Below are 27,011 nucleotides of genomic sequence, written 5' to 3' on the forward strand. Positions count from 1 at the left end.
GGAAAGAAAGGGTAAAGCGAGAACAAAACAGTACTGAAGGCCAAATCTTGAGAAATACGTTTTAGGAAAAGGAGAAGAAAAAGGATCCACGTAAGAAGAAATATACACATTTCATAAGATATTTGGGAGAGAACCAGGAGAATGTCTTTTATATATCTGCATCACACAGATTATTATTTTCTCTATGCCATAGAAATATATTTTCTCCATGTCAGGAAATATATCCAACTCATTTTTTTTTTAATCTTAAACAACTGTGGAGTGCTGGAACGTGAATGAATGATTAATGAACAAAAAAGAATGAATGAATGCATTCCTACATGATGTTTGATAGAGTGAATGGAGGAAAGGGCTCTCATGTCACTGCATACAGTGAGAAGGAATCCCTTAGTTGTAATTCCTTTCAACAATCTCTGCTACCCAGGACTCCAGAGTGAGGTTAAAAGTAAAAATTGAGAAAGAAGAGGAGATACTCTGAGCACCTACGTGGGAAAAAGTAAGGAAAACAAAAATCTTTCCCCTCCTTTCATCTTCAATTTCTTCTATAGAGTTATGGGTTCCCCATTTCAAATATCTCTCTGTTCCCAGTGCCTTGAAATTGGACCTGGATTCTCTAACTGCAGACCCTAAATGTTCTTTTTTATTCAAAATCACACAGAGCGAGGATGCTATGCGTCTGACGGCTGCCCTCTTACCTAGAGTGATTTCCTCAGAGTTAGCAGAAATAAGATCTCTTACCTTTGTAGGATTTTAAATGATCTCACAGTCCCTCTGGAGACTTATCAATAATATATCCCAAGACTCAGGAAACCTCTGGGCATAGGGTACAATTAAATGCTGGATGTTGAGAAAGTTTAGGAGTGAGAAAATAGTACACAGTAATCGAGATAACCTTTAAGGGAATTAGACTCCAGCTTGTGGATCCCCCCTGGTCACTCTATTTTTCTGTTCCAGGTTGACATTCCATGGAACCCTTTTATTCTCTACAGATCTCAGGAATTTGGCCTACTTATCTGACCTTTTCTCCCCAGTTTCTACCTATTCCCTTACCTTGTATGGTTGTAGAAGAAATTGTAACATAATGAAGAGAAAACATACCTTGGAGCCGGAAGTTTCTGGTGAAGAACAAGTCTATTTTTCATTAGATATAAGTTCTTGAGTAGGTAAATGGTTCTCTTTGAATCTCAATATTGTCATTTATAAAATGGAGTTATAATAGTATTTTATAGAGCGATCATGAGGATTAAATGAGATAATGCTTATACATTTCCTGAAACATACTACATGCTCCTACGATTTTTTTTTTTTTTTAAATTTAAGTTTCCAGGACAGTTAGAACCAAAATGAAGTCTTTCCTCATGCCTCAACCTTCATGACGTTAATAATTTTAGCAGCTTGGTTAAAGTGACTCCATTTTATATATTCCCTATCCTCACTCTTTCCTTGGTGATGACAGCCATTGTTCCTGTCTGAAATTAAAGCTGTTTGTCTTACCACGAATAATACTTAGCACTGGTTTCAAATAAGAACTCAGTATATAGTAGCTAGATACTTTTGTTCAGTCCATCTTATCTATTATCTATTCATCTGTGGTAAATTTCTGTTGGGCTCAGTTTTCATGTGATTGCTCCAAACATAAAGTTTATAAGTTACCAGTGATCATGTGAAAATGACGGCTATTATTTCTAATTGCTATTACCAGTATGTCAAGTAAAAAATACTTATGAGACTTGTGTACATTTCTGACACTTGTTGTTTTTGAAATTTCTCTTACAATATTTACAGTGAATAGCAATCATAAAGCATAAGAGTATATACAACTATCATCATTTATATGTATTTATTCATTAATCAAATCATTTAATGCATTTGGGTATTTATTTACTTAAAGGTTTACAAGTTTTAAGAATACATGAAAGGCTGAAGTATGATAGGAACAATAGGAAATCTTAGACAAATTGCTATGGAAATATCAAGGGAGAAACAAGAATCAGAACATAAGACTTTAATGAAACTCCATGATGATAAAGAGAGAGAGAGAATAGCATCATACTAGAGGATAAGCAAAAGAACTTACTGAAAGCCTGTTCAAACCAGTGCTAAGTATTCCATGTGGTAACACAAATAGCTCTTATTTCAGGAAGGGAAATAACTCTCGGAACAAGATGAAAATAAGCAGCATTCCATGACTGACATACACTGGCATAATTCAGGATATATGGGTGACATTGGTGGGTGCCGATATGAGTTGAATACTGTTCTAATAACGTACAGATCTTTTTCCATTTTATGCAGATATGCTTTTCATATTCAAAAAATAGAGTTTCCTTAAAAGTTTATTCTTTTTATTGATCATAATCAGGTATTGGTAGGATATGGATTGTGTGGCACAAAGCCTAAATGACTGTTACAAATCTTATCGAAATTTATTACTCTCTTATGTAAAAGTCTGCACTAACTCTGTGGTTCTACTCCATGAAAGCCTCAGGGACTTAGGATCCTTCTATATTGTTACTTCTCCATTCTTTGTGGTTGTCACTGTAGTCCTCATGGTTCGAAATGGCTCAGAATGTATCTGGATTCCTACCAGTAAGTAGGAAGAGGGGAAAGTGGAGGGGAGGCCATGCTCTTTTCTTTCGAAGAGTGTGCTGTGGCGCTGCAAACATCATTTCTTGTATCCCATGCACCAGAATTTAGTCATAAGGTTGCACCTAGCTTTAAGGGAGGCTGGGAAATGTCTTTATTCTGAATGACCACAAAGTTGGCTAAACTTGGACTGAACTTGAGAATCAATATTGGAGAATACTTAGCAATGTGAACTCACGAGGACAAATTTTTGGGTGGAGATACCTAACCTAAAATAGCCTCTATCCATTCTTCATTATACTATGTGTTTTGTTTTCTTTAAGCGCTTTCACTACTGATATTTTCTTGTTTATTTGTTTATTTTCTTGTTTATTTATTTGTTTATTAAATATTTCCTCCCCTTGTAATGTAAGTTCCAGGTGAGTAAATTCTTTCGTGTCTTGTTATGGCCATGATGCAATGTCTAGAACAATGCATCTTGCATATAGCAGAAGCCCAATAAATAGATGCCGACTAAAAGAATGAATTACGTGTTTCTCTTTCAAAAGTTTGACCATTGGCTTAATCAAATAGTTTATATGAAAAGAGTGAAGTTATTCATTGTATATAAACAAAATATGAATAAACAGATAAATAAAAAGCATTCACTTTTTTAATAGCTATAAAGGTTTTTTTAATTGTATATATTGTGCCAGGTTCAGAGACTTTTCACATAATTGCCCTTTCAATAACCAGCTTCATGCATATGTTTCCTGATTCAGTTCTTTCTAACCAAGCTGCCATGTCTGGGTTGTGGCAGACTTCTAGTTCTAACCTCTTTAGTCCAGGTGGATCAAATGATGAGAACTCTGTCCACTTTTCCACCTTCTCCCTATTATTGCCTAGATACTTCAGCCAGCAGAAAAAAGTTGCAACCACAAGAAACAATACCAGATGTGATTTCTACGAAGATAAAAGAATTATTCCTTCTCACAGTTAGTTTGATACATGTAAAAAACATGGTCTTAGGGCCTAGTACTGATAAAATAGAATTTGTGCTTAAGTTGTGCTTTATTATATATGCATATGTGTATATGTGTGTGGGTGTGATGATATATATATGTCATCAAACCCACATGTATTAATAACCATTGGATTTTTAAAAATAACCTAGGGAGGTAGTCATTATCCCTATTTTAGAGATAAGAGAACAAATTCAAAGAGAGTAAATGTGCCACAATAAATACACTGCAGAGATCAAAATCAAGCTGAGTCTTTAATACATATATTCTTTCCCCTATACAGATTCTCAACAGCAATACGACTCTTTCTTTAAGCCTCAGATTTGATAGGTCATTTTAAAATAGAAAAGACGTAGGAAACTTCATCACTTCTAGTGTCCTTTAGCCAGGAAAATGAGCACAGAGATTCTCAGTTACTAACATGTTACCCGCCAAGACTTGATTTAAGATCCGGATGAAAAACTCTTAAATGACCCATGACTGGAAGACTTGGGCCCTGTGTGCATTGTCCTGGCTCCTAATACCCCCTCTCCCTCCTCCCATGCTGTAAGGAGGATACAATCTTGGGACAAAAGACTCAACTTAGAGTTGGGAAGTCACTGATATAAAGCCCATAAAGTTCAGAGCCTAGCCCACAGAATTATTAGCAAGGCCTAATACACAGTAAGCCCTTGGTAATTAAATCTATTACAGAAATATATAGTTTTTGATGTCGTTGTCGATGTTACCACTACGGCATTTTCACTTAAAAACAAACAAACAAACAAACAAACAAACAAAAAACACCCCAAAAAACCCTTCCCTTTGACCCAGAGAAAAGCGAATGTTAGAATATTTACTTAGGAATTTCCCGTCGATCCCTTACTCATGTAGTCGCTGCTTTATAACCGGTCCCTAGAAGGGGGCGGGTCTTCCAGGAAATTTTGACTGCAGTTGTTTTCCCCTGGCTGTGCCTCAGAGGCTCTGGACTGCGGGAGGAGGTAGGTGACCACGCTGCCCGCGCGCTGGGGCTGGATCTCACCCTTTATCCCCGAGGACTAAGACCCGCCCATTCTAATTCCCTTTCTCCGTCTCTAAATCTGTTGGGGCTTTTTCCTTTTTATTTTATTTTATTTTTTTTTTACCGCATAGGTGGAGAATTTAGTTGTGGCGTGTGATCCCCAGGGAGTGTCAGCAGGTTTGGCAGTTTAGGGGAATTTTATGGGGGCTGGAAGGGGGACTTAGCCATCTCCTAATAATCTCAAAGACCCTCTTCCTACTTCCCTTCTCTTTTACTTTCCTTCTCCCCCCACCCCTTCTCTCTCTCTTTCTCTCCTTTCTTCCCTCTCTCCTTCCTTTCCTCTCCCTCTCCCCTTCCCTTCCTCCCTCTCCTCCTTCCCCTCCTCCTCCGCCTCCCCACCTTTGGCGTATGGACAATGGGTGTATCCTCCATTTTATGTAATTTTGTGCTGTGGAAATGGAACTTAAAACCTCACTTCTACCCCCAACCCAAATCGGATTGCACCCCTTAATTCCTTCTACACAGAAATTCAACGAACTGACTCTGATCCCTTCGGTTAATACTTGGACACTGAAAATCTAGGAAAAATTAAAGATTAAATCACTCTCCGTTTCTATCCAAGGCCCACTCCTTGCCCCCGTGGCTGGATCGCGGGTTCTCCACTTCTCCCCTGCAACAGGCTGCGGGGTGTGGCAGCTGCGCCATCCCGCGCTGGCCTGCCCCTCTCTCTCCCTGCGGGGAGGGAATCGCACAAGCCCAGACTCCTGGGACCTATGGATCCAGAAACGTGCAGACCCCTGGCCCCATGATCCGTCCTCTGTTCTCCCAGCTGCCTCAGATTCAAGGCCTTGATCTTGGTCAGCCGTCGTGGCCAGTCTGCCTACCTGTTGCTAGGAGCATTTCTGAAATGCCATCCTGAGGGAGGGAGAACTTATGCTGACCCAGCATAATTTGTACTGGGGAGGGTGGGGAAGAGGGGCAAATGTCTCTCAATAAGGGATTTGTTCTCGGGTTAGAATCGGGAAAGAAGCCTGTTTCTTTGTAGGAGACGCTCACCCTCTGCTTCTGTCTCTTCACCTGAAAGCCAGCCTTGGTGAGTACTGCGGACCTTGAAGATTTGGTTCCCTGACACAGTTTCTTCAGCTGTTGTATTTCTGTGTCCTTTGTCCTTCTCCTGCTTTAAGCTCCCTGCTGCCCTTCCCCAGCTCCAACCTGTTTTACCAGAGAACTTACTCCATCAAGTGTCTGCGTGGAAACCATTTTCCTGAGCAGCCACCCCTCTCCCTATTGCCACGACTGCCCCCTGTGTTTCTTCTACTCGATGTGAGCCATTTTGCCACAATCTGTTTTTATCCATTTCCTCGAAAGAAAAACAGACACGAAACAAAAAGCCTGATTCATCGGTGCTGATTTGTGGGGAGGGGCATGGTGTGTAAGAAACAACATGCTGTCAGATAGGTGAGCAAACATGGCCATTGGGGTGGGCTGTGATGTTTTACATGGCGATTGGGATGAGCACAGAGGGCTCTGTAAATAGTCCTGTAGGTTCCTCAGTGATGGCTGAGGATTCCCAGTAACTCGTTCGCCTCTGGGACTCCGGATAAGCACATTAGTTTCATTTTTCTTCAGCATTCTCTATGCACCGGGAAATTCCACTTTAGCTCCTTAAAGTGTATTTTCAGTGACAATCCCCCTTATTGGTGCTGGAGATCACAGCTCAGGTCACCCTTTGACAGAACAGGGAGAGGCAAGCTCACAGATGACTCAGTTCAGAATAGATAGAGGGCAGCTTCCAGTAGTATTAGGGCCGATGGCTAGGACCAGACCCATCTGTTGATTCTCTGTAGAAAAGAATCATGATGTAAATCATAATCTAGGTACATAAGTGTATCCCTTTGTTGCCATACCACATGAAATGGTTGTCTAAGATAATAAAATTTGGAAGATATGTTTAGGATGGCCTGATTTAAAATAGAAGACATGTTGCATATGTGATATATGAATTTCTTGGACAGAGAAAACAAACTGGTTTCAATTGACGTTCCTCAAAGGAAACGTCACAAGGTAAGTGATCTAATTTGCAGGGGTCCATTTTGGATCAGGCAGCTTCTTATGTGTAGGTCTCTGAAGAGTATGATCCAAAGTAACAGCCAAACTCTACTTAACAACAGTAACGACACTATTAAGAACAATACTAATGTCTGTCATCATTGAATAAATGCTTTCCATAGACCAGGCACCATTGTAGGGACTATATATTTATTAATTCATGTATACATATATGATGTATAGGTATGATTTTCATTTTAGAAAGAATACTGAGGTTCAGAGGGGTTAAGTTAATTATACTTATTGACTATACCTAAGGAGTGGTATATTAAATACACTTTTGAAGAAGTGGAGCTCGTGTTTGAACCAGCCTTAGGGTGTTTCAGACATTTCCTGTTTAGTGGGTACTTAGGTCTGGTATTTAGAGGGAACCTAACTATTGGCACCTTTGTCTCATTCTTTTCAGCTTTTTTCTTCTTCCTAGCTCCATCATTAACCCTCTGAATATATATATATATATATATATATATATATATATATATATATATTTTTTTTTTATGCCAGAGAGAAGCACATAAAGTACTAGTATTTGAATAGCTAATGCCAAACATTTCACTCTGTTTATGTGTCTTTTCCACAGTAGCCCTGTGTCACCATGGTGCGCCCCTGTGGTCTATTGAACCGCCAAGAGGAGCCAGGTAAGCTTGATTTGTGATTCTCACTCGCCATTGTATCTTTGGCACCTAGCACAATGCCTGGCCTGCAGGAGGCATTCTACTAGTTAATCTCGAACTCCGGTCTATCTGCAGTGCCACTGAAGAGCATCTCTGTGACCTTGTCCATTTGTGAGTTTGTGGCTGGCGTGTCTGCTACTTTGAACTATGAAAATGAGGAGAAAGTTCCTTTGGAGGCCTTCTTTGTATTCCCCATGGATGAAGACTCAGCTGTCTATAGCTTTGAGGCCATGGTGGATGGGAAGAAAATTATGGCCGAATTACAGGACAAGATGAAGGTACTAGGGATGTGTACATTATCTTTTTCTTTTTTCCCTTTAGGATCTCTAGCAAATGCAATTTTACAAAAATATGCTGACGTTGAATGCTTTTCTTCTACTCCCCTCTAGCCGCTATTTTCCTAAAAACATTTGGAGGGAAGAATCAAGCAGAGGCATTTAAAGTATAGCTGTGAACTTGGCAAGAACAATCACAGTCCCTCCTTACCAGTCTTTGTTTTCTGTGACACTTGTTTCTTTATCAGCTATGTCACCTTTGATATTACCTTTCTCTCCCTCTTCTCCCTAGGCCCACACCAACTACGAGAATGCCATCAGCCAGGGCCAACAAGCCTTCCTGTTGGAGGAGGATAAGTGCTCCAGGGATGTCTTCTGCTGCAATGTGGGGAACCTCCGCCCTGGCTCGAAGGCAGCACTCACCCTGAAGTATGTGCAGGAGCTGCCCCTGGAAGCAGATGGGGCCTTGCGCTATGTGCTCCCAGCCATCCTGAATCCTCGGTACCAGCTCTCTGGTGAGTATGTGCTCTCTTTGAGTACTGGAGGCGAGGGACACAATTGGAGGAAGTCTCAAGGTTGTAAGGGTGCTAAAAAGTATGGCAAGGGAAAACACAACTCGGGCAACTTTTTGTAGGATGGCCTGAGGACAGTTGCCTTAAAATGAAGACTCCTGTTGTCCCTTTGGAGGACCTGCCCTACACGCTCAGCATGGTTGCCACCATCAGTTCCCAGCATGGCATTCAGAGGATCCAATGCAACTGTCCCTTGAGTCCCATTGAGTACCTTGGAGATGATAAGACTTCTGCTCAGGTAATTAATAAGAGAACCCTGTTGTGGCCAGCACCCCTATTCTTAGGTCCTGATCTTGTTCTTCACTCAGTCTTCCCTAAATGTTCCTTACTTTTCCCTGTTAACCCAGAAAGAGTCATACTGTGCTCCTTTTTTATCCCCATGCACTCTCCAGAGCCTCTTCTCCATTCTTACCCCTGCCCCTGATTATTACGCCCACTCGTGGAAGAAGCCGTAGCTCTCAGCTCTGACCTCAGCCCCAACCTCAGCCCCAGACAGCAAGCAGTGATAGTACTAACATGGCTTCTTTGCCTATTTCTAACTCAGATTTCCTTGGCCGATGGACACAAATTTGATCGTGATGTGGAACTCTTGATTTACTACAATGAGGTGCATACCCCCAGTGTAGCTGTGGAGATGGGAAAATCTACAACAGACGCAGGTATTTTCTTTCTTCCTTTGTACTTACCTCCTAAGGGGTAACTCCTATCTTGGAGTTACCCTCAAATTACACTCACTTTTCTTTCTATCCAGTAGTGGGTAAATAGCTTACACAATGGCATGTAAAAGTGGTTTGAGTCAAGGAATATCATGTGATTATCTGGATTATAGGCAAATTTAAGTGAATCAGTAGACAACTGGACAAAGGACATGAACAAATAATTCATAAGATGAAACACAGCTAATTTACAAACATGACAAATCAGTCTCTATGAGAGCAAATAAAAGTACAATAAAAATAATGATGTGACATTTTCACTTTTCAAATGATCAGTTTTCTAAATCCGATAATGCTTCATTTGGCACTTTCATAGATTGCTTGAAGCAAAATAATTTGGTATCAAACTTTGGAGATGAAATGTGGTCATAATATGTCAAAATAAATGTTCATTTTGGTAATTCCAATTTTGACAATCTTCCTAAGGAAATAAATCTAAATATAGGTAAAATTATGCATTTTAGCAATATCAAAGATTAATAAGCAATCAGAATGTCTTGCAGTAGCTAAATCAACTATGCTAGGTATGCTCGATGAGTTATTATATAGCTACTAGAATGATGTATATTGACAGATTAAAATAATACGGAAAAAAGGCTTCCAAAGAATGTTAAGTAAAATAAAAATAGGTTATAAAGACAGGTTATTATTAGAAAATAACCTATACATTAAGAAAAACATTTAAAACCACAGGAAGTCTACAAGTAGTAATTGTGATTAGATTAAGACTAACTTTACTAATTTATTTTTTACCTAATAAATAACTTTTTTTGATTGATTCATCACATCAACCTGTAATCTCACCTAGAGTTCGTTTTTTGATCTTTTTTATAACTAATTATATAGTTCTGTTGCTTTAAGTATTTTCACCTTGTTGTATAACCATCGCCACCATCCATCTCCAGAGCTTTTTTATCTTACCCTAGTTTCTTAATTTTTAAGACTAAGTTTAGTTTCTTAGTTTAATTTTTTAAATCTCTTTAATTTCTCTGATTTTCTAAAATTTCCTTAATATGTGTGTACTTTTTCTTGTAATTATAGCTGGTGTAATGCATGTCAGTCTGTTGCTCTCTTGGGCCTTCCTGGGCTGCCAAGCCCCTGGATTGTAGGGACCGTGATGTGTAACTGGAGAGAAACTGTCACTTCTGAAGCATTTGCCATGTTAGTGGAATGGAAGCATCCTTGTGAATAATCGTAGTCAAACGCCGTGTCCTGGGTTAGGCTCTTATTTCTCCAACTGCAGCTACTATAAAGACAGTTCCCTATAGCTGGTCTTCAGTAGGTCATCTTTCTCTCTCATTGTTAATGTTTGGCCAAGATAGCGTCATACTTGAGGTCACAAATTGGAACTTTTTAGTTTGCCCTCACCTGTTCAACCATTTTTTTCCCCTCAGGGCAAACTGCCCATGCTAAATCTGTGAGAAAGGCTCCCAACCTCAGCCAGGTTTGCTCCAGTCCCTCCTCCGTGAAGCTCTGTGCTCTGTCTTTGTACCTTAGTGACCTGGTTCCGTCCTTCCCTTTTGGTGAGTTTCCCCTTGGATGCCCATGAAATACTCCCACAACAGTGACCTGGTTTTCCATCAGGATTATTTTAATCCACCAGAGGAAGTTTTAAAATGTTGGCTTTTAAAAGGTAAGGATTGAGGTCTCAGTCTCTTTCCTTCCGAGACGTTCCGCTGGCCCCTGTGCAGATTTCCTCATCTGTACCCTATGACCAGCTCTGCAGGCCATCGTGGGACAGCTGGGGCAGCCTTTATGAGTCTCATGAATCCCGCCCAGTAGGGCTGCTCACATCTTGCTTTCCAGATCATATATTTGGTGAAGGTGACTTGCTGTTCTCATTTATACAAAGAAATAAATGACAACCGGCAGCTTGGCTCACTAAAACCAGATGAAATACACCACTACATGCTGAAAAATGCGAAATAGATTTTTCTAAAACTTAGAATGTTTGAGTGGTGAACACACAATGTAATATATATGACATATTATTGAAGTGTATACTTGAAACCTATAATTTTATCAGCCAATGTCACCCCAATAAATTTAATAAAAAAATAAAATAAAACTTAGACTGTACTTACCATATTAAGAACATGACTTTAAAATATATATATATTTAATTTAATACAAATAATTGTATGAAAACAATTCATAAATAAGTTTACAAAATTATTAAGAACTTAATCTGAGCTGAGCCCTAGATTGAGTTTCTTAAGCATATTATGTCACTATCCTTACAATAATCTTGAGATAGTTATTAATTACCTTGATTTTTTAAATGAGGAACCTGAAGCTAGCGAGCAGAAGAGCCAGGGCTCGAAATGCCTCATTTAAAAATGAGGGAGCAGAAACTTGTGGTGAAAATAATTGGAGCCAAGCCAAAAGAATTGTAGTAAATAACACATTTGTAGTGCTTACCGTATGTCTGGCATTGTTCTGAGCAGTTTAGATAGGTCAGCTCATTTCATGCTCATGGCGACCTTTCTGACATATCAGTACAGTGACAGTCCCACTACACCCAGCTGTCTCTCAGGATCGAAAGAAGCCTACCTTACCCATTAAAAAAAGCTGCTCCTCTACCATCTATGCAGAGATCTGGGTTATTTAAAAGTTATTTTTGAACCAATGTGCTATCAATTATTTCTTGAGCCTCACCCATTCTATTTGAAAGCAGTTTCGTTGTTGAGGTATCCCGTGGGTGAGAGTAAGCTGAGCCAGGTCCTGTAGTCACACTGAATCTCAGGGCTACTGAGAATTTAAACCTGTAATCCTGAATCACTATAAAAATAGGATATTAGGATTAGATTCTATGTCTTCTTATAGTCTCTGAACTGTGGATCTCGAGTGGATGTGAACCAGCCATTCTCATTACATCTTTATCTTAATACACGCATTTCAATTCCTGCGTCAGTTTTCCCTTGCTCCTCAAAACAAAATCACAGCTATGCCTTTGACAACGTGGTGACATAGACCGGCTCCTGCTGTCTCCTGAATGCTATTGTTTGGATAATGCTATTAGAGTTTCAACACACATCCCAGTGCTTCTCTTCCTTTGTTCTGGAAAGTATAAGCGAGTGCTTCATAGACTTCATAGAAAGCAGATGACTTTCCTTGGTGTGCATGACATACTTTCAGCTCTTATAAACTGTCAACATGAGAATTGTTCATTTGAGATTTTTTTTTCAAAGCTGTAATTAAAGATTTAAACAAGGATCCATGTGATAAATTTCCCATTGATTTGATTTGAAAAGAACGTGTCTGCCAATAAATTAGCTTGATTCTTCTGACAATTGCTGGAACATTTTAACTTAATGTATTTCACTATTTGCATAGCTGCTAGAAAACTAGCATCCAATTTTAGTATTTTAATTATTGCTTGTGCCTGATAACCTCTATTCTATTTTTTTTTATCTGTGCTGCTTCTGTATCTTTTCATATGTTTATAACTCACCTCAGACCCTTTGCCAGCAGATATGATATAAAAATCAAACAGGGTTTTAGAAGATTTGGATTTTCTCAGCTTCCTGTATAACTCAGGACAATTGATTCTTGGCGTCTTTAGTATGCATTCTTGAGTTCCCTTTCATTGTACAGTGTCCTTATCCTTTCCAAGTAGATTGTTTGATGGGAGAGCCATCTGCAATGGTGAGTTTCTACCCGGACATCCCAGAAGCTCAGCCACCAATTACTTGTGGAGAATTTGTATTCCTCATGGACCGCTCAGGAAGTATGCAAGGCCCCATGAGTAAACAGGATAAATCTCAGCTGCGCATAGAGGCAGCCAAGGTAAGATTAGCTCATTTCTTTTTTTTTTCTGTGACATCTTCAAGTAGGGATGAATCTCAGGGGTTAAAGTAGGGTCCATCTGGAAATTTGGGTCTGTTTCCACCTGAGCTTCAGTTGATAGAATTCCATGACCACTCTGAGGCTAGCATAGGCATATAAGGGCCTCGAAGCACGAAAAGGGTAAAGGCCCACACCCTCAAGAGTCAGATTGGCAGGGTCTGTGTGTCTGAGAGGACCCTCTCACCATCTCCTTGTACTCTCTTCCTCCAGGAAACACTGATTTTGCTGCTGAAGAGTTTGCCTATAGGCTGTTATTTCAACGTATATGGATTTGGATCTTGCTATGAGCCATTCTTTCAGTAAGTTTCTAGAACAACCATACAGAGTCCAAAAAGATACTCTAAAAAAAGGACTAGATGGTTAAAGGGGTTACTTGTACCATTGACTGTGGCACTGGGGATTTCAGGCGAGGCTGTTTACCTCATGTGGAAGTATCTCATTTCAGGAACTCAGTACTGGGCAGTGTCGAGTAGCTGTGTCACTGAGTGTGTTCATTTTTCTCAGTCGTAGTGTGAAGTACACTCAGCGTACCATGGACGAGGCACTGAGGAGAGTTAAGCTTATGCGGGCTGACTTAGGGGGCACGGAAATCTTGACACCACTGAGGAACATTTACAGTGGACCTTCCATCCCGGGTCACCCTCTGCAGGTAAAAACTGAAACTGAGCTAACAGAAGGGGACAGAGAGAATGAAATCTCTGTCCAAGAATCCATAGTCTTGGACTTCACTGTAGGGTCAATGAAATATAGTTGTCTATCATGCAGTAAAGAGGAAAAGACAAGAGGCATTTGATAGAATTCCTCTCCTTAGCTTCATGCTATGGTGCGTGGACGGTGGAAGTTCTCTTGTGGAGTGCCAGTTAGTAGGGGGAGGTGATGAAAATTCCTAGCATTCTGAACAAACCGTTTGAGAACATGGTGCAAGTGACAGTGGATCATTCAGGATCTCACACCTGTCTGAAGACGCATCAGAGTCTCTGGAATGAAATAGCTGGGTTTTTCAAGGGCAAATTCTGGTATTTTAAAAATGAACTTCATAGAGACTTGACAAATGTCTTCTTTCTTTAGCTTTTTGTCTTCACAGATGGAGAAGTTACCGACACATTTAGTGTAATTAAAGAAGTTCAGATCAACAGTCTGAGGCACAGGTATGATGAAAATGTGATTTCTAGGTGACTGACCCAAGCAGTACCACATGTGATCTAGTGCCACATGCATGATTCCAGTGTTGACATTCCTTTCAGAGGACAGAATGATTCAAGAATTTTAGTTTATCCCCTAACAATTGTTTTCTACATCATTTTTCCCTCTCTACTAAAAGATAAGAGTGATTTTTCTAAATAACATCAATAACATAATAAGAGATATTGCCCTTTATTCTCTCTAAAACAATGGAAACAAGTATTGAATAGTAACATTTGAACATTTTTGTCAAAGTAAAACATATAGAAAGCAATGCAAATCGTAAGTATTATAGCTGGATGTACTATCAGAGTGATCACACATTGTAATAACCACACATGTCAAGAACTAGAATATTACCAGTAGCTGTCCATCTCTACCCTTTTCCATCACGTCCCAAATTTAATTACTACTCATTTTTTCCTCTCCAAAGGAAATAACTTCCCTGAGTCACAACACCATGGATTATACATGTTTGTTTTTGAATAAAAATAAATATTATCCAGTATGTTTTAGTTTCTGTGTATCTTGCTTCTTTCCCTCAGCAGTATATTGAGATTCACACGTGTTTTGCATGGAACCATAGTTAATTTTCATTGGTATATAGTATTCCATAGGATGATTAAACCATAATTTATTGATTGATTCTACTGCTGATGGACTTTGGTCTAGCTGTTAAATCTTAATTTCCAATAGAGTAAGTCCTTAACTATGTTCTTTTTCAAGATTGTCTTTATCTATTCTTGACACTTTGTGTTTGTATTTTAGAATTAGCTTGTCAATTTTTACCAAAAAGGAAAACTATTGGGATATTGATTAGAATTGCATTGCTTTTATCGATCAGTTTTGGGAGAATTTAGTATTTACTCTATTGAGTATTTCAGTCTATTTGAATGGTATTTCCTTCCATTTACTTAGGTTTTTCTTGATTCTTCTAAATGTGTTTCCGAAATTTTATTTCAAAAATTTAAACCTATATAGAACTTGTAAGACTAGAGTAATAGACACACATACCTTTCACCCAGGTCCGTCAGTTTTAACATTTTACTACACTTGCTTCACCTATTTTTTGTCTGAAATATTTGAGCCACAGATATCATAACCCTTTGTATACAAATAATTACGCGCTCATCTTCCAAGAAGAGGACATCCTGATAAATAACCACAATATTTATTTAATGTTGAGAATAACAGCATTATCTAAATACAGGCCATACTTGCCAGTTTTTCTAATAATATCATTTGTATATTTTTGTTTGTTTGGTTTTGTTCCAGGAGCAAATCCAAGAACAAGCCTTTTATTTCATTATTATGTGTCTTTAGTTTTTTCTTCTCTGGGATAATTTTTCAGCGTTTCATTACCTTTCATGAGACTGACATTTTGAAAGAAGACTAGCTAGTTATTTTTGTGGAATCTCGATTTATGTTTGACTATTTAAATTCATATTTAGATTAATGTTAAACATTTTTGGGAAAAATATTCCAAAAGCAGCTGAGCCTAGTGATAAGTTTGACCGCTTAGTTAAAGGGGGCTTCTGATCTGACAGATAACATTGAAATTTTGTAAACATTCTATTCTCAATAAAGATTTACTCAGTAGTTTTAGCATTCACTGATGATTTTCACACAAGTGCTATTAATATCAGTGGTTACAAAATAGTGGTTTTTAAATTCTGTCAACTCTTCTATATTTACTAGTTGTCATCATGCTATAAAAAAGAGCTTTTCCTTCCTCCCTCTTTCCTTCCTTCCCTCCCTTCCTTTTGTTGTGTCAATTAGTACTTTTAAATTCTTTCACTACTTTTCAATTTTCTAAGATTCATTACTCTCATTCCTTTTTTTTGATTAAAAATTATTGGGGTGACATTGATCAACTAAATCCAGTAAGTTTCAAGTGTACAATTAAACAGTCTGTCGTATATATATATTGCATTGTGTGTTCACCACCCATGGTTAGATTTCCTTCCGTCACCAAATATTTGACCCCTTTACCCCTATCTGCCTCCTCCTTCTCCCTTCCTTCTGGTAATCACTAATCCACTGTCGATGTCCATGAGTCTCTTTGTCATGTTTGTTGCTTTTAGGTTTATATCCCATTTATGGGTGACATCATGCAGTCTTCAACTTTTCTGACTTATTTCGCTTAGCATTGATTATCTCAGGATCCATCCATGTTGTCGCAAACGGCAGTATTTCACCTTTTCTTATAGCTGAGTAATATTCCATAGTAAAGTTCCAGATTTGGCCAGTGGGAGCCCTTTTTAACTTGCCCTTATGCTTTTTCACGTCTCTTTGGTTTACGAATATTTCCTTTCTTTCTTAAAAAATGTTTCTGATTCACTTGTACTTTCCCGTTCCTGTAACCAGCCATTTTTATAAGAAACCTTGTTTCTTTTACTGAAAATGTGTAGAAGTCAGTATTTGACTGTTAGATGTAACTTTGCTATTGGCCTGTTATTTATTCTAGGCATGTCCAATAGACAGAACAGGCAAATGATTAAGAAATACTCAATTTTTTACTAATACCCGTACTTCCAAGGTAACAACGTAACAGTCTTTCTCTTTTTTCTCCTGTCCCTATTTACGTCTTTTTTCCTCCATGGTGAGAAATCTGGTTTCCCACAAAATCAATACATTTGCTCATTTCCTTAATTGAATAATACACATAAAATTTCTCTGCAATGTTTTATAATTCTCTTTGTAGAGGTCTTCAAGAATTTTTTTTATTAGATTTTTTCTTAGGTGTTTGATGCTATTTTAAATAGTACTTTTAAACATTTTATTTACTGGATATTTATTTCTATATGGAAATGGATTACGATAGCTTTTTAAATTTATGTTGACTTTGTATTCCGTGGCCTTGCCTGATGTAGATATTAATTCTAATAGTTATATTAGTAGATTCTTTTAGATATTCTTTGGATAATCTTGTCTGCAAATAATGCCAATTTTTCCTTTCCATGCCTTATATCTTTGTTTTTCACTCTTTCTGTATTGCCCCGGAAAGGACTTATAGTCACAGCTGACATCCTTATCTTATTTTAGACTTCAGAGGGAACTCGTTTAACATTATATCAATAGTGTGATTGTTTGCTATAGGTCTTTTTGTAGATATCCTGTGTCAGATTAAGGAATTTTCCTTATAGTTCCGTTTTGAGAATTCTTTTACTTTAAAAAAAAGAATGAATGGTTGTTGAATTTTATCAAATAAATTTTATGTATCTGTTGAGATGAGTATGTGATTTTCTCCTTTATTCTTTTAATGTGTGAATTAAAATAACTGTTGTTAAATGTTAGACCAACCTTGCATTTCTGAAATAAAACCAAATTAGTTGTGATCTCTTAACCTTCAACTGTTTATTCATATATTTTTTGATTCAGTTGGCTAATTATCTATTTTCATGGGAAATATTGGCATGTATATTTTTCTTTAAAACATTTTTGTTGGGTTTTATCCTAGCGTCATAAAATAAACTGAAGAGAGTTGCCTGTTTTTCTATCATCTGAAAGATTTTCTTTTAGAAGAAAATGTGTTTGCTCTAAGTTGCCAGGAGACTTTTCTGTGGGAAGGTTTTGAATTCTCTTTAACGGAAATAGAACTATTTATATTTTTATATATTCTTGTTTATTATTGAAGTTTGCATATTTTATCTATATTTTCAAAATTTTTTTGGCATGACGTTGTCTCTGATGTTGCCGTACGATGTTATTAAGTTTTGTAAAATCGATCACAGTATTCCCTTTTCATTCCTGATGTTGGTTATTTGTGCCTTCTCTATTTTTTTCCTTGCCCTAAATGTTTGTCAGTTTAAATAATCCTTTCAAAACACCAGCACTTGAGTTTATGGATCCTCTCTATTGTATAATCGTTTTCTGTATTAATAATGTTTGCTCCTATCTTTGTTATTTTCTTTCCTTTCAATTTTTTCAGTTTATTGGCTATTTTTTTTTTTTTTATAACATCTGGAGATGGAGGCTCAGGTAGTTAATTTTTAGACTTTTTCTTTTCTAAGATATGTATTTAGAACTACAAATTTAAGTCTATCTGTAGCTAAATCCTAAATTCATATGTCATTTTCCATTGGCATCTGCTTGAGAATATTTTCTAATTATTATTATGATATTTTTAAAGCCTGTGTTATTCAGAAGTATAGCATATAGTTTCCCAATATTTGGGTGTTTTCTATTTCTTTATTAGTTATCAGATATTTTATGTGAAAAATTATGGAAATTCTTTGAGCCTCTAGATGATATCTTGCCTCTGAAAGGATTAACTCCCTGCTTCTGATGGGTTACCAGACTAGAAACATATAATCTTAATCCAGTTAGAATCTAATGGACTTCAGTCATTCGATGGCTGGTTTATTTCAAATTCACCTCTACTTCTAGGGTGTAGATCTATCTACAGGTTGGTATTAAAAAAACCTGAGTGTCTACTAGGGCACCTTCTCTTTGGAAAGCCCAAATCTGAAACTGCTTAGCTTTTTAACCTTTCAGTCATCCATTTTGTACTTGGCACTTGCTTCAAGAGGTGAAGGGATAGCAGATGCCAGGCTCGTCTCTCTTGGCCTCCCTCTTCTCCCAGCTCTTGGCCCAGAAATTATTATTATCTTGGTAGCCTTATGATGATTTCAAAGATTATTAAAAATGTTCTCTTTTCTAGTTCTCTACTGGCTTAGAATAAGTTAGTCCATCATTGCTGTGAGCAGACCTCTGCTAGAGTATTATACTTTAAGGCAGAAGTCATATATTTAAGTTCTAGTTTTCCTGTTTTGTCAGCTCTTTGTACAAATCAACTAAACTCCGTAAGCCTCTGTATCTTCACTTGAAAATGGAGATAGTAATAGTTCTTGCCTTATAGATTTACCGTGAAAGTTGAAAGCATATACCTGAGGAAAGCATTAGGAACTGTGCTATATAAAATTTTTGCCATGATTGTAATTATTATCCTTATTATTATTATCCAATGAAGTGCTTAAATTCTAGGCATATAGTTAGCCATCAATAAACATTGTTTACCTTTAGTTTTGTATGCAAAAAACCCTTAAACATATACATCACAGCCCTTTATAAGGAATAAAGAACATAAGCTGCAGCTCAAAAATCAAGTTGGAAATTTAAAGGTGATAATATCAAGATGCTGACAGGTTGTGGTCTCTGGCAAGCATGATCATAGTTAGGGCACCATAATTACAAGTCTGATTCTTAGCTCTACAAGTTTAGAGCATTAATCCTGATGCTGATGTCACTAGGTTTGGGCCTGATGACTCACACTAACCCAATTCGAAAGAATTGCCAAAATAACAGAGTATTAATTTACAATGAGAACTATCCTTGTCATGCCTTCTAAAATGCTTGCTTGAGTATTTAAGCCAAAATAACGGAGTATTAATTTACAATGAGAACTATCCTTGTGATGCCTTCTAAAATGCTTGTGTGAGTATCACCAACACATTCTCTGTTTACTGACAACTTTATTTGGGAAGCCAGATTGTGATTAAAAAGCTATTTGGTGCACGTGGACTAGAACAGGGAGAGAACTCTCTGGTTAGAAGAGCAGAAGACCCTCTTTCCCAGCCTAAGACTGGCCTTGCCAGGGCAGATGTGGTTCCAGAACAAAGTTAGTCAAGCACTGATGATATTGTTCATTTTTTCCTCATTCTCCTGCTTTCTGATTAACTATTTTTTCTGGATTGATTATTAATTGATGAGGATGTAGTTCTGTTATTTTTTTTTTTTCCCCTGCTTCTAGAATCAGTATAATAGATAATGGTTTGCCAGGGGAATCATGTAGTCAGACAGAACAGTGCTCAAATGCCATCTCTACCATTTAGTAGTGTATGATCTTAGACAGAATTCTAAAATTCTTTGTGCCCACATTCCTTATCTGCACAATGAAGCATAAGCCTGTTTCTTAGGAATCTTGTGAAGACTAAATTGCATCGTTACCTGAAGGCACTTGGCCTCCCGAAATATAGGATATGCTCAATAAATGGTAGCCATTATATATTTTTAACCATTATGTATTGATTTTATAATTTCACTCTTTTTAGTCCTTGTTTCTGACTTCCATTTTACAATTGCAGATGCTTCTCATTTGGTATTGGAGAAGGAGCCTCCACCAGTCTAATAAAAGGCATTGCCCGGGTATCAGGGGGCATGTCAGAATTTATCACGGGCAAGGAGAGGATGCAGTCCAAGGTGAGGGACGGGCTCTGTGTCCGGAAGTGGTGATGCAGAGCCAGTGTGGAGTAAGGGGCACACTGCTGCAAGGGCAGAGGCAGCAACTTGCCTCCAGGATTCATTTTTTTATATCCTCAAGGCCTTGGGCTATATAACTAATGGGGCTCCTTTTGGCCTTAAAAAGGAGCCCAGTGTAGTTTCTGGAGAAATGGCATCCAGTCCTAGTAATTGGAAACCCAGAGACAAGATGCTGGAAGAGGTTAGGGCTTTGTGTTTACAACCAGAAAGAGAGGAACCTTAAGAATTTTGGCTGTCATGATTTGACATTCTAGATGTGTGCTTTCGGACCTCTTTTGGTACTATATCCTATCTTCCATGCATATGATATAGAGAAAACAAGAAAGAACAATTGTAATATGTCTGGTAGATTGGAATAGATGGTAAATTAATACTCCATTTGATTAGTATGTACAAGGGAAGACATCTTCCACCTCTGGTTATACTTATCAGTTCCTCTTTCCTGGTTGGTACCATTTCTTATCTGATTGCTGCTTCTCCAGGGTCTCCTTTCCCAGACATTTCCTTCATTCACATTTATGTTATTAAATCTCTCTGCTTTAGCTTCCTCATGTGTGTAAAGCAAAAGTAGTAACCTCCATCTCCTAGTATAGACATAACATGTATTGTGTTGCATAGTACTTGATGCATAATAAATATTCAGTTAGTAGTAGTTATTGTCACCATTATTATTTTTGGTGCTTATTCTGTTCTCTTTCTTCTAGGCTCTTAGGGCTCTGAAACGTTCTCTGCAGCCTGTAGTAGAGGACGTCTCTCTGAACTGGGATTTGCCTTCTGGTCTATCTGCTAAAATGCTTTCCCCAGAACAGACTGCCATCTTTAGGGGTCAGAGGTTAATCATCTATGCCCAGTTGACTGGAATGATGCCGGTGAGTTTCCATTCTTATTTGTTTCTCTAGTCAGAGTAGCTACTGCCCTGAACTCTGCTCTGACAATTTCATTAGAGCTTGTAGGATCTCATCAAGTGATCGCATTTGCCAGACCTAGCCAACCTACCCACTTCTCCATCATGCCAGGTCTCTGGGCTCCTGAACTACCTGGTTCTTAGTCAGAAATGTTCATGTTTTGGGGTAGGGGCTGCCCCAATTCTGACATTTCTCTTGGTGACCTCATCCTTTCATCATTTCTATTCTTCTCTAATTTGTAGCCAGCAGAGGCAACAGGAGAAGTTTGCCTCAAGTACACCCTCCAGGGCAAGAGTTTTGAGAATAAAGTGACATTTTGTCTACAACCCAAGTTTGATGCCAAGTGAGCATTTAGTTTTCCTTTGCCCCTTCCTTCCTTCCTTCCTTCCTTCCTTCCTTCCTTCCTTCCTTCCTTCCTTCCTTCCTTCCTTCCTTCCTTCCTTCTTCCTTCCTTCCTTCCTTCTTTTTCTCTCTGTCTGTCTCTTCTATCCTTGGGGGTTGGTTTTCTGCTCTTAATTTTGGGCTCAATTGTTTCCTTAAAATTGCTTCTCCTTTTTAAGCCACCAAAGTTTTATCTCTTCCCTTATCTGTCTTATTCCTCCCTCTGCCATCCCTAAATTTGAGGGCCCTAAGAAACTGGCACGTGAGTGCTTTTCCCTAAGTCACAGGAATTTTTTTCTTTTAGCCTCACCATTCACCGCCTTGCTGCCAAGTCCTTTCTCCAGACAAAGGATATGGGTTTCAGGGAGACTCCAGCGAAAGATAAAAAAGATGTGTTGAAAGTCAGCATTGATTGCGGAGTTATAAGCTCCCACACAGCTTTCATTGCTGTCAACAAGGATCTCAACAAGCCAGTTCAGGGCCCCCTGGTTCGTAGGGACGTCCCAAGACCAATTCTATTGAGTGCTACTGCTGTGATGTCACGATACCGTGGAGGTGGTGAGTTTTACCTCATTCAAATTCATAAAATTAGGAGACTTGGATGTTTGAACACATCATTTAAAGGAAACATTTATGAAAGTTCCTTTTTTCCTTTGTTCCTCCACATCTAGGATTTCGGGCTGGTGTCAAACTTTTCTGTCCTAGAGAACTAGAATATATCCCATTGCAAAGAGATTTAATACAAGGGAGGGTGAGACACAGAGAAAATTAAACAGAAAATTCACATAAGCACTGTCTAAATCTGAAACTGATTTATTTTATTGATAATTAGATGGTTAGTGATTACATCAATGGCTGGTGAACAACCTGGTGGCGTTAGGACATGGGTGCTCAGGCATAAGCCAAGCAAGCTTGATTTTAGATATAAGGGGCTTGAGGATTAGGATCAGGTGGAGAAATTCCCTGGGCAGGTTTCTGTGGCTGGAGGGGAATGTATGATGTTAATTCCAGAGGCAGGCTTCAAGGTAAGTCCACATTTTTGGTTGGGCAACTGGGCTTCCGGAAGATGATACCATTTATTTAATAGAGTAGCAAAAGAACAAAGGCAAGTTTAGGGAATAAAACGCTGAATTATTTTTGAGCATCTTGAACTTGAGATTCCGATGGAATATTCACATGAAGGTGTCCAGTAGAAAGGGAGGTAGATATGCCTGGTGTTCAGAAGAGAGGTCAGGGATGAAGATCTACATGTGGCAATAACTGAAGTCATTAGAATGGATGAAATTGTTCAGAGCATGGGTATAAAGTGAGATGAAAAGGGCGGTGACAACTATGACGAAAGGTTCTGTCTCTTTGTAAATTATTTAATTACTAAATGAAGACAACAGTTCCTCAAAACTGATGTTGCCATTCTTTAAAAAATAAATAAAAAAAAAAAAGCGATAAAATCGAAACACTGAAGAATATCCAGTATCTGGGGTTGGATTCCCCAAACCATAATAAAACAAATGAAGTAGGACAAAAAAGATGCGCGTACGTATTCAAAACAAAAGGAACTATGATATAATAAAGGGAGTTATCAAAGTATCAGATACTGCAGAGAAGTCAAAGTAGAACTGAAAAAGGTCTATTAGGTTAATAAAAGAGAGAGAGAGAGAGTGAGAGAGTGAGTCCTTGCTAATCTAATCAAGAACAATTCCACTGGCTTAGATTAGGAAACAATCTATATTAGGCATTGTTAAAGAACAAATGAGAGGCAGGAAATGAGGGGCAGCTTGCAGAAACACTTTTTATAAATGTCGAAAAGGGGAAGGAATAGAGTGCTATCTATAGAAGAAATTGTAGACTTGAGGTTTTTTTGTGCGTGTTATATCTCTTTAAATTTTCAGAATGAGAGAGATTTAAGGGTGTTGTAATCCCAATAGGAAAGTGCCGGTAGAGAGGGTTGACAATGTTGGGGGGAGTACTAAGATCAGCTAAGTGAGAAGGGAGTTTGAGGAAGTGAGAGAGGATGTGATCTAAAACAGCAGTGGTGGGGTTAGCTTTTAATAGGACAAGTATTAGGACCTTCTTCCCTTATTGCCAGGAAATGGAGAGAAGGTGATGGGATTAGATTTTAGTTCATAGGCTGAGAGGCATCTTTTCAGAGTTTCTGTTTGATAGTTTTTCTATAGTTTTAATGAAAGAGACAGCAAGATTAGGTAATGTATATATTAGAGTGGTAGAACAGAATTTGAGGAAAGGGTTTGAAATAATCCTGTGGAAAATTGGAGAGCGAAATACTCAGGGAGAAAAAGAACATTTGTCAAGGAGTGTTGAGGGTCCAGTTTAGTTTCGATACCTTGACTTTTTTAGTGGCACCAAACTACTAAAAGGAATCAGTTTATGTGATTTGTTTCAGCAATACTCAGCAGCTTTGATGTAAGAATGAAGAGAGTGGAGTGTTGTCTTAACTTCAAGGTTGGGTTTTATCAGGTACCTGGTTTTATCAGGTAGATGTGCTGAAAAGGAAATTAGGGACATGGAATCGAAGATATTGATAAGAGAGCGATAAAGTGTTGGACCAGAGACTTAGGCTAAATGGAAAAGAGAGTAAAGATAGAAGGAAGTTTCAATATAAGAAAAAACAGAGGAGACAAAGATTTAAAAGTCCAGATGAGGTCAAAGACCAGGTAAAATAGGAATCTCTGAGTTAGAAAGCTGGAAAAAGTGGATACTGTATTTTTTAAGTAGATTTTTTTTTTTCAGTTTAATTTTTTACAGGTAGAACAATTCTGCTTTATAACAACATCCAGGCTTGGAGTAGAATGGAGGCAAGAGCCATTTAATTTAAGGGAGATAAGAAGCTTTGCATTAGGGTATCGGATAGGTTATCTGCCTGGGTACTTAATGTCTCAAGATGATGGCAGGCCTGCAATGAGTGGAAGTTTTCATCTAGTTTTTAATACTTCAGTGACTGATTGAAGTGACAAAGAGGTTGTAGGTCGACAGCAGTTAGGATATGAGAAGGTAATCCCAATGAGGGTAGAGGAGTAATGACAGGGAGGTGGCAATTGGGACTGAAGCAGTTGCCAACCCTATCTCTCAAATCTGGGTACTTGGGGTATGATACCTTGAGCAACCACCATTTGAGAGGGGAGAGAAAAAGGTGTTTTTTAGAAGGAAAAACTAGTTTTAAGTTAACATAGATAGTTGGAAGAAGCCTCCTATAGTGAAACTAAAGATGCAGGAAAGATCATTGTCATATATCAGGAGGACACAGTGGAAAGTGCTCAAAGGATGAGGTTGTGTGCAGGAGTAGAACTCGTGGGAAAAGAAAAAATGCGCAATAAAGATGGTGACTAAGGCTGACATGCATTGGAGCGTGTGTGTCTCAAAGGATCAGAGCCGTTTGCCTATGGCGGAGAGCAGAGGATGCCTCAGTGTTGATGTCTGTACTGATGTTTTCCAGCTCCTGCAAAGGCCTCGTCCTCCTACCGTCCTCCTGCACCTCGGCTCATAAGGAACACGTACTACCCAAGCGTGCCATACCAGCAGAATACTTACGATCCCCATAAGTCCACCATTAGCAAGGAACTGTACTCTCTAGGTGAGCATCTTTCCAGGGACTTTTTCTCACCAATATTTGTCTGTCACACATGTAGGACTAGACAAACACCAAGCTTTTGGTGATAGACCAAAGAAGAAATGCATGTCTCTCAAGATCTGTCCAGAGATGGCAAGGGCTCATTCTTCCACCAACAGGACCAACTTGGAAACTCACCATACAGGTGAGATGGGCCTCAGTTCTCTTCTCTGATCTATGGGGACTGAAGAACTAATCTTCAACGCTCTGCCCTCTTGTGGCTTTCTCTACCCGGAGGTAATCTGTTTGAAAAGTGTCAGGTGGAGGGTGAAATTTGTCCAGTCTCCATATTTGGTAAGATTGGCCCATCTCTGATAGTCTATAGGTAGGACCCTGGAAACTACCCCAGTGGAGTCTGGGGTGAGCCCTAGTTAAACTAACCCCTTTGCCATCTGGGCTCACACACCTTGCCTGCAGGCTGGGGCCCTCCTCCTGCAGAATTCAGCTGCCACCCTGGTCGGGCTCCTGCTGCACTGGTCATTCTTTTACAAGTTGGGTTTAAGCAGACCTTCCCGATGCTGTCTGATGACTTTCTCTCTTTCACCAAAGGGTGTTCTTTGGTCATTGCCTTGTGTTCCAAGCAGCTGAGCTTCTCATGTGCATGAAAAATTGAGTCAAAGTACATTTTACCACTAAGAGGTGCCTTTTCTACTAAAATTGGCTTAAAGGCAACTCTTTCTAGTCTCTCCAATTTTTGTAGCAAGAGTTAAACAGTGTACAACTGTTTAATTGTTTAGACATTTTCTTTGTCACTTACCGTCTACTTATTCATTCTCCTTAGGCTGCTAATTAAAGAGAGGGCTTTGAGGTCTAAGATGAAGTTAGATCTCTGGATTCCTGTGGGGTTTTAAGCAAATCAGTTCACTTCTCAGAGCCTTAGTTCCCTCAACTGCGCAACTATTCACCTCCTAGGGTTGTCATGAGAAGTTTCTTAATGTAATCTACAGAGTAGGTTCTCAGTTTGTGTTGGTTTCCAATGCTGTCCTAATACTCAGTAACTTGGAATATCCCCACTCTAGCTCTCTCTTTTATGGAACCTCTTACTAAAGTAGAAAGAAAAATTACCCAGCAAAGTTTTTGCTGCTGGTTTTTGTGAATTCATTGGCAACTACTATTCGTAGGGAGCAAATTATGGCCCTTCTAAGTACTTTACACACTTTCTCATGCATCAGACATAATTGTCTCCAATTTATAGAGGAAGCCGAGATCTCCATTCGTTAAATAACAGGTACATTTTAAGTGTTAGTAGAGCTGAGATTCAAACTCAGACTCTTGAGATTCAGAGCCTTAGATTTTTTTTTTTTCCTTTAGAGTAGAACTGTTGTTCTAGTTACAATATTTCTTGCCTACAGTTTCTAAATCGCTCTAAGTATGTCATCCCATATGCTAGATATCCAGATGTAAGATACTTTCTATGAAAATTATGTTGTCTTTAAGCTATTTTTATACCATCAGGATTAGACAGCACACTACTCTTTGAGATAGACTGCTGATGGCTTCCTCTATATCTGCTTTCTTTTGAAATTTTTGATAACTAAAATTCGAACTCTTATTTGTCCACAAATTTTTAACATACTTAAAAGTTTTAAGGGTCATTTAAATAGGACTGGCTAAGACTTTAAACAGCACTATCATGTGGGTTCTTTAGTACCGTATCTTGCTCTCGTTATTGAAATGTTTTATTTATTTGTTTGTTTGTTTGTTTATTATGGTGACATTGGTTAATGAAATATGATGTTTCAGCTGTACATTTTAACAGTAAGGCATATATATATTTACATTATTGTTGAATTTTTAAGTGGAGCTCCCCTGGTACCAGTACAGCACTCGGGTGGCCTACGCTGTCACAGAGAAAATGCGTGTCTCCCGGGGGAA

At 38.5% G+C, this 27,011-nt stretch overlaps 1 protein-coding gene and 1 non-coding gene across 3 annotated transcripts; both read left to right on the forward strand.

Moving 5' to 3' along the window:
• The first annotated feature begins 4,520 nt into the window (after nucleotides 1-4,520).
• On the forward strand, nucleotides 4,521-25,356 carry VWA5A (von Willebrand factor A domain containing 5A). 2 transcript variants are annotated; one of them, XM_011367210.2, is made up of 16 exons: nucleotides 4,521-4,567; nucleotides 5,633-5,680; nucleotides 7,277-7,334; nucleotides 7,446-7,648; nucleotides 7,938-8,160; nucleotides 8,280-8,455; nucleotides 8,762-8,876; nucleotides 12,553-12,722; nucleotides 12,993-13,081; nucleotides 13,287-13,431; nucleotides 13,851-13,930; nucleotides 20,051-20,165; nucleotides 20,930-21,094; nucleotides 21,373-21,473; nucleotides 21,816-22,069; nucleotides 24,963-25,275. In XM_011367210.2, the coding sequence occupies exons 3-16, from the start codon at nucleotides 7,292-7,294 to the stop codon at nucleotides 25,181-25,183; spliced, it is 2,100 nt and encodes a 699-aa protein (XP_011365512.1). In that variant the 5' UTR covers nucleotides 4,521-4,567; nucleotides 5,633-5,680; nucleotides 7,277-7,291; the 3' UTR covers nucleotides 25,184-25,275. The 2 variants fall into 2 exon arrangements, with proteins under 2 accessions (XP_011365512.1, XP_023390487.1); XM_023534719.1 differs by lacking the exons at nucleotides 4,521-4,567; nucleotides 5,633-5,680 and having other exon boundaries at nucleotides 7,292-7,334; nucleotides 25,156-25,356.
• Nucleotides 22,836-22,921, forward strand: LOC111744276. The gene has a single exon (XR_002782075.1). It is a non-coding gene; the product is annotated as a small nucleolar RNA SNORD127 (small nucleolar RNA).
• Nucleotides 25,357-27,011: the final 1,655 nt, after the last annotated feature.

Source organism: Pteropus vampyrus, unplaced genomic scaffold (genome assembly GCF_000151845.1).
Source record: "Pteropus vampyrus isolate Shadow unplaced genomic scaffold, Pvam_2.0 Scaffold130, whole genome shotgun sequence".
Lineage (NCBI taxonomy): Eukaryota > Metazoa > Chordata > Mammalia > Chiroptera > Pteropodidae > Pteropus > Pteropus vampyrus.

What these genes read in the sequence shown, in the direction of transcription:
- VWA5A (XM_011367210.2), top strand. Translation starts at nt 7,292, where the DNA reads ATGGTGCGCCCCTGTGGTCTATTGAACCGCCAAGAGGAGCCAG. An exon ending in TCCTCGGTACCAGCTCTCTG is followed by an intron (nt 8,161 to 8,279) that starts GTGAGTATGTGC and finishes AACTTTTTGTAG; the next exon opens with GATGGCCTGAGGACAGTTGC. An exon ending in TGCGCATAGAGGCAGCCAAG is followed by an intron (nt 12,723 to 12,992) that starts GTAAGATTAGCT and finishes CTCTTCCTCCAG; the next exon opens with GAAACACTGATTTTGCTGCT.